This window comes from Antrostomus carolinensis, unplaced genomic scaffold (assembly GCF_000700745.2).
Source record: "Antrostomus carolinensis isolate BGI_N321 unplaced genomic scaffold, ASM70074v2 scaffold3107, whole genome shotgun sequence".
In the NCBI taxonomy this organism is placed as follows: Eukaryota; Metazoa; Chordata; class Aves; order Caprimulgiformes; family Caprimulgidae; genus Antrostomus; species Antrostomus carolinensis.
In genome coordinates, this window is record NW_010327861.1 from 57,480 (window position 1) to 71,135 (window position 13,656).

General features: G+C 37.5%; 1 protein-coding gene across 1 annotated transcript in view; it reads right to left on the reverse strand.

Moving 5' to 3' along the window:
- Window positions 1-13,656, reverse strand: part of ARID2 (AT-rich interaction domain 2) — a 66,502-nt gene that overhangs the window by 984 nt on the left and 51,862 nt on the right. The window contains 5 exon segments of the mRNA XM_010172014.2: window positions 2,347-2,438; window positions 2,531-2,654; window positions 7,139-7,224; window positions 7,324-7,462; window positions 12,807-12,955. Of these exon segments, the coding sequence (XP_010170316.2) occupies window positions 2,347-2,438; window positions 2,531-2,654; window positions 7,139-7,224; window positions 7,324-7,462; window positions 12,807-12,955 (590 nt within the window).

Consider the following 13,656-nt stretch of genomic DNA (forward strand, 5'->3'; position numbering starts at 1 on the left):
TCAAAGTCCTGCAAGGCTATAAATGGGTGGGGGAGAGCAGCAAGAGATTTGCACAGATGAAGTAAAACCACGCATCTCGGACGAAAGATTCCCCCCATCGGCCATGACCAGCTCCAAACTAATTAACATGCTCACTGCCACCGGCGTAGCTGGCAGAGCAAGGAGTTCAGAGCAAAATGTTAATCAGACAAGAAATCAGCTCAATATTGAATCAGGTTTGGCACCGCTGGCTACACTGCTAGCAGTACCTGAGCTTGCTAGCTTAAAGTAAAAATAACTGAAGTGTGGATGTAACCAACTATGAGATGACTCAGGCAAATGCTTGTACAGTAGCTAAGAAAGCTTCCGCCCACCACTACTGAGGGTGTCTCTCTGGTAAGGTTTCCCTGTTCTCCAGCAGACTGTCAGAATGGAAGACTCTGCCTCATCATGTTCTTTAATTCAAAAAAAGTGAATGAGGAAAAGCTTTCAGAGGGAACTTTTCATAAGGGCAGTTAGTGACAGAACAAGGGGAAATGGGTTTAAGCTGAAAGAGGGGAGGTTTAGATTAGATATTAGGAAGAAGTTCTTCACTGTGAGGGTGGTCAGATACTGGAACAGGTTGCCCAGAGAAGCTGTGGATGCCCCCTCCCTGGAAGTGTTTAAGGTTGGGCTGGATGAGGCTTTGAGCAACCTGATCTAGTGGAAGGTGTCCCTGCTCATGGCAGGGGGCTTGGAACTAGATGATCTTTAAGGTCCCTTCCAACCCAAACCATTCTGTGATTCTATGACTGAGCCTTCTTTTGTTCAGTATCTACTTGTACACATCTTCTGAGAGAAACTGAGCGCTTAAACAGCAAAAACTAAATTCAAGCCATTATGGCCCATGAGTAACGCCAACACCTGTATAGAAGGAGGGTATACTACAGGACAGAAAATCCCACAAACACCTTATCAATATGTGGAACACTGTATCCAATACATAATGGACCTGGCAGAGGAAAATACTCTAGGATGCTACCAATGGTAAAGTTAATAGCAAAACCTGTTCCATGTTTGACTTAATGGAACTTTTTGTGGGTTTTGGACACCAAAAGAGACAAGAACATTCAGAGTTAATCATTAGAAAAGTGCTACAAAAATACTTCATTAATATTATACTTTAAAGAGCTAAAGATTTCTTAAATCTGAGAACACTGAAATTAAAGACTAATTCAGGTTAATAAGGAAGCTCTGGAAGGTTCCAACTCCTGCTCAAAGCAGGGCCAACTCCTTAGCTAGATCATACTGCTCAAAATTACATCCAGTTGGGTTTCGAATATCTAAGAGGACAGAGACCGCACAGCCCCTTTGGAGAGCTTGTTCCCATGTTCAATCAGCTCTTGTGATTATTTTTTTTACTCACAATATCTCACTGGAATTTCCCTTGCTGCAACCTCTGCTCATTTCCCCTCATGCCTTTCCCCTGCACTCTCCAAGAAGAATTTGTCTCTGTGTTTCACTACAGCCCCCAATTAGGTAGCTGAAGACAGCAGGAGGGTTTCTACAACCACTATCAAAACTGTTTAGAACTACAACTAGGAAATCCCTCCCTATTGACAGGTTTCTGAAGAACATACAAAATTAACAGATTCTTATTAGAAATAATTACTTCTGCCATTATGAAGCTGAAACAGTGAAAACAAAACCAAGAGAACACTCAGCCTGTAATTTCTTGGAAAAAACACAAGGGGCATGCATGGTGATTACTGGCACAGCAAGTAGCTACTACTCCTTCTGCATCGTAAAGAACATTTCCTACTTAGTACCACAAGTCAGTATTGGTCTGTTTACCTACTGAAGGATCTTCTACAAGTGAGAAGAAAGCTGAGTCATTTATTGGAGTTAACTCAAGTTTGGAGGGGAAAGCAACAGAGAGGCAGCAAGTATGAAATGCAAATGTGTGTCACTCCACAGCTTAAGAAAATGTTCACAAGAGCTCACTGGCCCCTTTCACAAGTTGAGAGAAAAGAGTACTGCCAGTGGGAAGTTGCTTACAGAAGAATTAATTTTCAGAGTTACACAGTACTGCCTTCAGGAGGAAAAGCGACAGACCCGCAGCAAAGGCTTCTCTCATCTGTCTCCAAAAATGTAAACTGTCAAATTTACCAGACACATTTCAAAAATCTGGATCACAAATACTGTCTTGGGTAGGATGATGCTGAGCACTTGTGTGGAGAACTAAACAGTGCAGAACTCACAGAAACTGTACTGTCAATATACTTACTGGGTTTTTTTAAGCATAAGTAAAACCTACCTACTGTTTGGTACTTAAGAGAACAGAAACAACATTGCCCACTGGTATGAGAAGAATCATCTGATGCTTACCTGCGACCACATTCTGAATATTTACCAATATTTTTTAATATTAAGGCAGCTGTTAATCGGATGTGTTTAGTTATTGGTCCCTCTTTTTCATCCTACAAAAGTAAAGAGAGAAAAAAATAAAAGTAAAAGCCCCATAGTAGGAGGTAACAATTAATATCTAATACTTGAATCAAACAATACTAACTGTGAAATCTCTGAAGACAAGGTTTCTTGATCCCCTCCTTAATGCCATTAGGGCAGCACTCGGATGATTCACAATGGCCTTCTGTGCTCTGGGAGTAGAGGCAGTACCCCCCACAGCTGGCTGCCTACATTAGTAAAGAAAGAATTAATAAAAATAAGCTTTGCACCATTTTCTAGAAGATTAACAACTCTGAAAATTAATTTTGACAATTTTTTAACCTATCTGAACAGAGACACAAAGATTCATTAAAATTTGGTGCTGATAAGTGATTTGCCTTTTGTTTCCACAGAGATAAACTTCATTGCAAAGCCTTCAGAAGAGTCATGGGCTTTATTTTATGTGAAAAACCACTTCTCTTGAAGAAGTACTGCTCATCAGCCACAACATTCACGAGGAAGAAGTAATATATTGTACTAATGACATATCCACTTCCTTAAGTGTACCTATTTAAAGGAATACTTTATCAGACATGCTTTAACAGGAACTGTGATAGCAGCTATGGAAATGTCATCTGAAATTTGGCCAGAGAATGTCCTTAAAATATAGTTATTCAAAACCTGACACAGCTCATTGGGATCATTAGACACTAAGACAATAAAAAATACATATTAACTGTGGTTAGTGAGGGGTAATATAAAGTAACATTATTAAGTTATGATCTAAGACACAAAACATCTAATTGTTAAATCAGATCAAACATTTGTAAAACCAATTACCTGTTACTGCAGCTTTCAGACTGATATTAATAAATTAAGCAGGGTATTTGATAAAGCTAGTACAAATAAACATAGCAGAAGCAAATTCTCCATTTTCAGTATTAACACTGAAGTCAAAGCTCTATTTCATGTAAAACTTTGAAATTACTCATACAATTAGAGTTTAGAATGTATAAATATGCAACTTCACTTAATGAGTAAGACTCATTGACATCTCAAGGGAAAGTTTTGCAGTATCAATAGTGAAAAATATCACCACACTTGAATGCACTGGACAATATTATTATAAAGTCTTTTAATACTCTAGTAGAACCTGATTAGAAGTGCAAGTAGTACTTACTTGCAAAGGTAGCATAAATCAAATTTAAATATTCAATTTTTTAAAATGAAAGTTGGCCTGCAAGAGTATTATTGAGGCATCTTTCACTGTAAGTGAATATTCTAAGAATGAAACGCGAATTCTCTATTCAGAGAGACTTTCTTCATAATCTGAAATTCTAACAACAAGGAAACCTAGTTAAAAGTTTAAAAAAGGGTTCATATGAGTGGTTTTAAAACAAAACCAGAAAATTAAGAAGTAGTAACAGACAGACTCCTCCCTAGAAACTTAGCTCATAATCATAGTCATCCTCCCCTGGATGGAAATAAAGAGTTTGAAAACCTTTATGAAGTAAAGGGAGAAGGGTAGGAGCTGAAGTAAGAAACTGCTGGGCAATGACATGTGTTTATAAGAGACTGAGCACCACAGTAAAGGAATTATCATCTTCATTTGCAATTTCTGGGACATTTATGTTTTCCTTATGTTGAGAAGAACAAGGATTCATCAGTGGAGGCTGTTTCAAATGTCGCTCTTCAACAGCTATCGTACTATGTTTTAGAAAGCTGAAGTACTATTGCCTTGATTCTAGAAATATTGAAAAAGGGACAATTGCTATAAATCAGGAAGATATTAAAAGACTGTCTTCTCTTTTTGATTTTGGAAAAATCAAAGTTGATAAAAAGTTACTGGAGACATCAAGTGGACAGACTTGGGTCTGCGGGCAAGTATCTCTATCAAGAAACATCTCAATTTCTTTAATTTCTTTAATTATACTATCAACTTCAAACCATACCATTCATCTTGTGATTTAAAGTTATCTCCTGCCCATTCCCATAGTGCATGAAGAATATTTTTGGCAGCTCACGCTTCTACCTTTGCTTCAGTGGCAACAAGGAAAAAAATTAACGTGAATCCAAAAAGATCCAAATACACAAAGCTACAGTCAACATACAGTTAATTGCTAGTGCTACCTGACCTTCCAGAATGCAATATTCAGCTACCTCTGAAAACCAGAAGAGGAAGAGTTAATATAACACAACTTTAAAAGCAAAGAAATACAGAATTAAGGTATACAACCAACTCTGTAATGCAGCTTAACTTTGCCTACCTGGTTCTAGCAAAAGCCATTACAGATTTTTTCAAGTATGTATGGTGATATGACAGACAGAAATGATAATCAGGAAAATGGGCCCTTGTTTGTTACACTGTGTTCCAGATTTTACTTCCAGCACCAATAATGCTCACTCTATCTGCACTTTCCAAGGTAGAATCATAGAATCATAGTGGTTAGAAAAGCTTTAAGATCACCGAGTCCAACCATAAATCTAACACTACCAATTCCACCTCTAAAACATGTCCCTAAGCACCTTGTCTACCCATCTTTTAAACACCACCAGGGAAGGTGACTCCACCTCCAAACTGGGTAGCCCTGTTGTTAGGTGTAGTTTTACTAAATGGTGAGGGATTAAGTGAAGAAAGTTGGCCTAATTAATGCCTAAAAGTTGATGACTTACACGTGCTTCCTCTCAGCACCAGTTTTTAAAGCTGTTTCAGTTCCATACAAGAGTTTAGTCATATGGCCTATCAGTGGTGTGCTGACATGTCTGACAAGTTTCTAGAACTCAACAAAAAGTAAATTAAGCCAAAATCTTGTAAGTCAACTTTCACACATGACTGTGTAAGCCAACTCGAGGTGACCTGCTGGAGCGAGCTTAGGGTTTCATTTGATGAGTCACTGATTCTGGAAAGCAAATTACCAAGTCTCATCTCCCTCCTGTAGCCAGATGCCCTTTTCAGTTGTGTGAACATAACTCTGTGGCAGCGCTGTAAGATTACGTGGTTTATACATTACATATAATCAAAATACTCCTGTTTGTTGATTTCTTTTTTGGTAAGAGAGGAGTAATGGAAGGAAGAGAGTAGGAGTAACAGACTGGGAACCTCTGTGATTTCAGAGAACAGCTGAGTGTATTAACTGTCATGAGTATGAGTGCTGACAGAAAAGTCTCATCCCTTCCTTTTGTTCCAGCCCACCTCCTGTACTGGTGTTCGACTGACTGTGAGGTAAGTGTACTCCACACATCTGGCAAAACCACTTTTTTGATTGATTAGGTTTTTTTAAAAACTGAGTTTATTTATCATGCAATCCAACAAAAACTAAAGCTAGTTCTCTCAGTGTAAGCAGTGCATAGTCCTGAGAAGGAAGAAGGGATGGCAGAGAGAGTCTAAACATTCTACTCTGAGTAGTGGAATCATCTTATTTCAACTTGTATTCTGAAATCACATCCTCACTATCTTGTGATGCTGCAGTCTCAATATTTCAGTGAGAACTAGTTAAGCATATAGATTCCTACTTTCTGCATCTGACCTAATTAGGGAATTCTGCCTTAGAAGAGAGGCTGTATGAACTTTTTTTCTAATACAAGTACCTGTGTCGATTTTAAAAGAAGCCTGTGAGGACACAGAGCTAGTGGATGTGTTATCTGTGTGATGGAACATTTTTGAAAAGGCAGAGTCGAGATCACAACTTGCTAGTAGATGGCATCAGCCCTACGCTTCCCATTTACCAAGTATTTAAGACTACATTACCATCATTCTTCATTTTGTGGTTTTCAGAGGTCTGAATGTTGTTCAGTGTAATGAAACAAGGCACCATAAAGCAATCGTAAGTCTGTGTTAAGAAGTTTGTTTATATTAAAAAATAAAAGGACTCCCAAACTAAATTTCTCGGCTTTCATACTCAACTTTCTCTGCTGCCTCCAGCAGCTAGACAGCAATGTAACTAGCCACAGAACAGACTGCAACAACCTGCCTGGGACCATGTAATTATGTCTTTAGCTTGCAACAAAGATTACAGTTAGTTACTAGCAAAGACCTAGTCTTAATACATTTCTACAAGTAGCTGAGCCCGGAATAACTCCAATATTAACATAACCATTCCCACAACCCCACCACGATGGGGCTGTGCTCTCCAGTATTAATTCCAGATGGTTGAAATCATTTTGGGAAAGACGAGAGCCAAAGTTGATGCCAGGTAGCAGCGCAAAATTAGAAGACCCAGAGGAGCTGGTTTACCTTGTTTGCTTGTTTAAAGAGAAGTTTATTACAGGAGTCCCTGGATCAAATCAGACCAAATTTAGACCACAAAAGTGGAAAGAATACAGCAACTTACAAGACAATCCATCTCAGCTGTATGAAACTGTTGAACTGTACACAACAAACAATTTTCTGTTTGGATTACAAACAACCCTCCTGTTACAATAAAAGTTATAAAATGCTGCCCACTTGAGAAAAATCAGAATACGTTGAGAACGATGTTTGTCAGAATATTGATCTGTATGCCTTCAAGAATTACCTGTTCTTTTTATAACTGCAACCACATCTCCCACATCAGGATCTATTCCCTCTTTTGCCCATTTTGTCTTACTGTAATGGACCTCAAATTTTATTACTGTTATAGACTCTACATATGCAGAGTTTCAACTGATAACCCAAGTTATAAATACACAAATTCTTCCAATAATTTATAATCCTCTTATTTTCACTACTGCTAATGAGGCTCAGGTCTCTTACTTATTGGAAGGCTTCTGATTTCCTGCTTGTCCGTGTTCATCTTGCTTTAATCCTGCAAGCAAAGCATCTCTGGAACAGTGCTTATCCTGTTTGGGGTAAAGATAAAGACAGTGAGAAAGGCATGTGAAAATTTACCATGAAATTCCTACTATTTTCTAAAGTAATACATGAAAGAAAATCTGCACCTGTAAATGGGTAATGAAGGAAAACCTCTGCCTCTGGAAAGGTTCACATCCCTCCCATAAGCACTGCCCTGGGTAGACATCTTTTCCTCCATGTTCAGTTGCTGCATGATAGAAAACTTGTGATGGTGTTTGAAACCACCTACGAAAAGAGGGGAAGGGGAATTTAAGAAGGTTTTTTTCAGTTAATGGTAAAGCACAAATATCACAAATGTAAACCCATACTGGCTAAACATTTTTATTTTCTGAAATGAGACATGCATTGATAAATGAAAAACTGTGACATTTTAAAAGGAAAAACATGAACATAGATAACCAGTGAGCTACTGGTTTTGCCAGATCTTACTGAAATATCACACTTCTATTTTTCTATTCACGCTTTACCAAGTAAGTGACCCATGTTAATTCCAACAGATCCATTCTCTGCAATAAAAGCAAAATACAGTACTAAACAGCTAAAAAGGTTGGTTTTCATGTATTCCTCTTCCTGTTCCTTTTTACTGGCAGTCATTAGACCTTATTTAAACTTCAACTGGGAAAAAGAGATGCACACTATTCATCCTATTTGCTCTCAATACTGCCCACTTGTTGAAAAGTGATGGAATAAGAGATCAATCTAAAATTAGTGCTCTTTATCATCTGAATTCTAAATATCAGGAAAATGGGTAGATGTAATTTCCTGATGCACACAGAAGCTTAAAAATGTCCCTTATGTGACCCTTTTTAACACCTTCGCTTAAACCTCAAATTTTAAATGACTTTCAAAAACTTCAAACTAGGCACTTTGCCTGCTGACAGCCCCGAAGCACAGGACACTTCAGAAAACAAAATGCTTCTGCATCCACACAAAAGATTATTAAGTTGTCCTAAACCTGGCCCTGTAATACTTGACAGCGTATTTTGCGTTTTATGTATGTTCTGTTTGGTGAGAGCTCAGATGTGACATAACCTTAGAGTTAGTTCAGACCAATAAGGGCTTTATTCCATTTCAAAGGGGTAGAAAAGTTACAACTCACTGTGAATGCCACCTCAAAATACTGATGAGTCAACAGTTCTTACGATTTATATTTTCATATTGTCACACAGACAAAAGACGTGTTATTTTAACATATATCAGATGGTAACGAGAACCACTATATTTCAAAAAATATTAAATGAAAATAGTGAATGACAAAGTGTGGGGGTTTTTTTAGTCTAGATACACCTTAGAACATATCTCAAGTGTTACAAATTACATCCCTCACTTCAATAGAAAAAAAATGGCCAAAACCCAAAAGACTTAGCTGCTTCAAATTCATTTCAATACAACTAACCCAGCTCATCAACACCCACTTAAGGCTTGGACAGAAGAGGTCTAGAAACCTAGTTGCTGCCATTTGGGAAGTCATTACCACCAGCTGTCTTCACACACTTGCTGGACAGATGCCACTGGCACAGCAGTCTTACCAAAGAGGAAGCACATGCACGTACCTCAGCCACTCCAGTTCACATGCCAGTATTTTAGTTTCAGTTAACAAGAAAAGTATTTGTGTTAAGATGTTTGACTGAACTCACTGGGCTGAACAGTGCCAAGAGGGAGATGATCTCCAGAGACTTACAGCAAGCAATCAAGGATGAAGCAACATCTTAAACCTACAGCAGTCACTTATGGACAAGTTTGACTCCGAACTCTCAGCAGAAGAACAGCAGTTCAGTGGGTGCTTTGATCCAGCCACCTCTTTCCACATCCTGCTACTCATTCCAATACTGTCCGTTATGCAAACACACCTGCAATCGATATGCAGGCCCAAGTGCACAGATGCTGTTACCTGAACCGCATAAAGATGTCAAAGAGCTAATTCTTAAGTTATTAACAGAATCCTACTGCAATAACCACCTGTAATACAGCAATTACTTTCTGCACAGGCAATAAACAATACTCTCTTAAAAAGCATTCATCTTTCCTGTGCCAGTCAACCCTTACTGAAGGGAAGCTGGGAAGGAGAAATATCTGCCTCTTGCTGTTGGTCCAGATAGCCCATAGAAGGAAAAGAAAAGAAAATGTTTTACATGTACATTTGGCTCAACAGGAAGAGTTGATGTTTCAGAAGACAGAAAGTTGTCTTTTCACAATAAAGGGCAATGTCAGTATGTAAACTTAAGCCTGACACCAACCCATTTATGAATAATTCCTGTCATGGATGAAACAAATTTCATGGCATAAGTGAAACCCGAAATGTAGTTTATAACATTTTATTTGACATGGCAAGGCTTTAAGAAAAATAAAGCTATTTCAGCTGTTTGTTCATTCACTGTGTAATACATTCAGTGTTATACTTCAATCACTGATCTAAGAAGATTCAGATTTACTACCATTTTGCAGAGAAAAAACTTTTTCCTTAAAGAAACACCTAAACATAGTAATAAAAAAAAAAAGCTTAAGTACTGAGAATGTGGTCAGTTGAGTCTAGACTCTTGTTTCCCACTTATTTCTCCATCATTCTGTTCAGCTGCTGAACAGAACATTAAACTAACAGCTGACTTGAGAGGCAGTGGGTATTCAATAGCATTTCCAATTTACTTTTTAAATACAAAGCAATTCAAGGGCAGACATCTCCTGCCTACCTGTGAAACAAAAGAGCAGCTTTGAAATTAAGCTGAATACAATTAGCAGTACTTGCAGACAGCTGAACTTCAAAGGAAGACACCAACTTTCTGTGGCATCCTCAATGCCAAGTAGCATGCTTACAGCACCTTCTAGAGTTTTGCTTCCACTTCAGACACTAAACCTGAATACATCTGCGAGAGGCAAATCATGACAGCTATTTGCATAATTAGGCCTGATCTGGTTGTGGTCTTCTGCTACTACATCTGATGTATTTTATTTCAAAATTTTGGTATGTTTCCTATTTCAGCTCTAAAAAACAGAACAGCAGAACCCACACCCATACCGCTAGAATGGTGCTGACTGCAGCAGCCAAGTTAATGGGTAGGAAAAGAACATACTATTTTATTTTTTCCTATTTATTCTGATTTTCAATAAAGTGTTTTTGAAGGCCTTCACTGCCTTCTGCAACACATCCTGGAAGGGAATGCTAATATGTGGTAAAAACTAAAGAACATGCATAGAGAAACAGGTACCAAATTTGCCTCCTGTTGTATCTTTCCAGTTAATTGTCAACACTACAAAAAAACTGTTCTATCATTTGACTATGACGAACCTGCCTGCTTAACACCCAGGAAAAAAAAATGCTAAGCAATCATGAATGAAACAAAGTAGTGGATGTGAAGTTCACATAGACTAATGACCCAGTCAAAAGAACCTTCTTGTTTCCTGCTTAAACTCCTCAATAAAAACAGCTAAGATTGAGAGTTTTATATAAATAAAACAGCTAAAATAACAGCTAGCAATTCCAGCTTTTTCTTTATATCTGTTAGAAGCAGAAAGCCTACAGGAGATTTGTTACTCCTGTTTCTAATCAGGTTGTTGAAGGAATATGAATAAACAATGTACACTTGAGGAAGAGGCTAACTTGACATTTTGGTTCTCTCTTCATCACAGAGAACGCCGAGTATAATGTTTATCCAAACTGGTTTTAGGCTGGGACTGAAATAAATATTTTTCAAATGAGAAACAGTATAAGAACAAGAGCTGTGTGTCACATGGAATACAATCTATCAATGCAAAAATCTCTGAAGGCTCTTGAAAATAATGAAACTTAACCATTAACAAAAACAGTACAGCAAGTAATAACAAGATAAACTAAAGCAACAGAAATAATACACTATCTTTGAAATAAAACGTAGAGATCAACTTGTAAAATATGGGAGCCCTTAACTTTAGTCTCAGGAAAACTTACTGGATAATATTTTAAGACAGGCTTACAAAAAGACAGATCATGTAAGGTAATTGTATTGCTCCTCCTCCTGACCCACAATTTGTCTGCACATATTCATGTCCTAAATTCACATGTGACATCAGTTTGTTCCATGGTGAGATGTCACCTCAACTCTACACAACTCATCCTACATAACTTTAGACATAGAAGAAAGTTGGTGACTAACATATGCTTCAAAACTGTAGTTCAGCAAAACTCTTCAAGGTGGAATAAACTGGCAAGGCTTCCACTAAGAAGTCCCAGCTTTTAATTTCCACTTAAGTACAATCCACTCTTGTACTAACACAGGTGTTTACACATCAGCCAGTATAGTACGGCTCTGTGGTTGTGTTTATTAGTAGTAAAGGAGAAATACATGTAGAGCCAACATGTATTTCTTACATAAAGAAGTGTCACCTATCAAATAAACAAAAATCATTTTTATGGTGAAAACAGGACAATTATTTAAAAAGCACCAGATCTGTACAGTACCAGGCAGAGTCCCATCCAAAATCCATATGTCTTGAATTGACTTAATAATCTTTGAATTATGTTTTTAAGGAATGAAAGAAACAGAAATTACAGCTTCAGAGGTCTACAGATTAACTGTCCTTCAGAATTCCTCTAATTCTGTTCAAATGCCTCACTGTCACCACCAGTTCCAAAGATCCGAACTTCTCCACTGTTTCATGCCAATTTTCTGTATGTCTACACACTTCTGCCAGCTTCCTGCCAAATGAGCTTGTCTTTATTCTCTCTTTGTCTAATTCTCTAACAACAAAGTGTCTCACTCTTTTTCGTGCCCATCCTATATGTTATCCAATCTCTCACTGTTTCCAAAGTGGCTATTTGACAACTGCCTTTGTTTCACCAACCTGTACCCTTCACTGAAAAATAAGCATATTCACAAACCTATGTTTTTTTAAAGATCAACGTCAAGATATACATATTGATAACAAGGGTAGTATCATGTTTTTATAAGACTACATCCAAAAGTCTGCTAGCTCACTCCTCTCTCTTTTAAGGAGAACAACAAAAAATTTAAAAAAGTCTATTCATTGCTGTCCAGTCTTAAGGCTAAATTCCTTTTTATTTCCCTTCATGACAATGGAGTCCTGTGGCACACAAATGGTATCATAATTACTATAATTAGTCATAGTCTAAATAAGACTAACCAGGACATAGAAGTGCAACACCCTGCTCTTGCAAAACTGGAAACACAAGAAAGATTAAAAGCTGGAAACATAAGAAAATGTCAAGACATGATTTGTAACTGGAGTATAGTGACTATTTTTGGTTTTGCAGTACAGAGAACAAGCTTCAGAGCTAGCAACTTTTTAAACTTAACTACATTACAAGATTTTATTTATTACTGAAGAATCAATATATTAAAAGAAAGCTACACAATACCCATTTTATGCTCAGAAGTATAACTGAGAGCAGTTAAATGTCTTGCACTTCCCCATCTCAGCTTCAGCTTCTTTAACACTTGCCAGTTTTTCTTTTCCCCACTGACAAAGTATAAGGTAACTTAAGGAAACAGAACGGATAGAACTTGTAGAATCTCCTTCTATATACAAGCATCTGTTACGTATTAGTAAAAGGTAGTTAAATAAAGGAGCCATTTACTTTTTACAAGATTGCCACAGACACATGAAGTTCTGTCCAGGTTTTTTCATTTGCTCTGCATGCTGACTTGCTGCAGTGTACGAAGGTGGCTGCAAATTGATCTGCTGGCCCTGTACTTGCACTGTTGGTATCGACGTTGCAGGTGTGCTCTGTAGAAAAAGTTAAAACACAGTTTTAAACAGGGCTTATTTAAGACTCGACGTACAGTTTCCCATTCATTCAAAGATCTTTTGTTTTACAGTTTAGTCCACCACAAGTTTTCAGGCTTTAACACTTTGAAGAAGCATTAATAGACACAATAACATGAGGGACATAACTTTTACACCGTAATATTTATGCAGAAGTTGTAGTACTCAAATCACTAAACCTTATACCCAAATTCAAATACAGAATTATGACTGCAAAGGAATTTCTCAAGGGCACTAGCAGAGCAAAGGTTAGCATTATTTTGCAAAGGTTTTATTTGTTCTTTAAGAGAAGAAAAAAACATGTAAACTCAAGGGGTTGCAGTATCAGCACAGGGAGTAGTATGCTTTCCTATATAAAAGTAGGACAAAATATTTTGAAAAGTAGCAAAATGAGCACTGATACAGCTAAAACGGTTTTATATTCTTTAATTAAATGGTTTTATGTGCTGAATCTGTGGAATTCCTGAACTGCCACATTAGTACACATCAGCCTGTGTTACAGAGTGCATAAGAAAAGGTAAATTGAAGAAATATTATCCAGGACCACTGGGCTCCAACTATGACAAACCATTTTCTCTATAAAACTTGGCAAATATAATTCCTCAAACTTTTGTAAAATCAGCCACCACATGTACCTTTACACAGAACACCACATGTCAGGA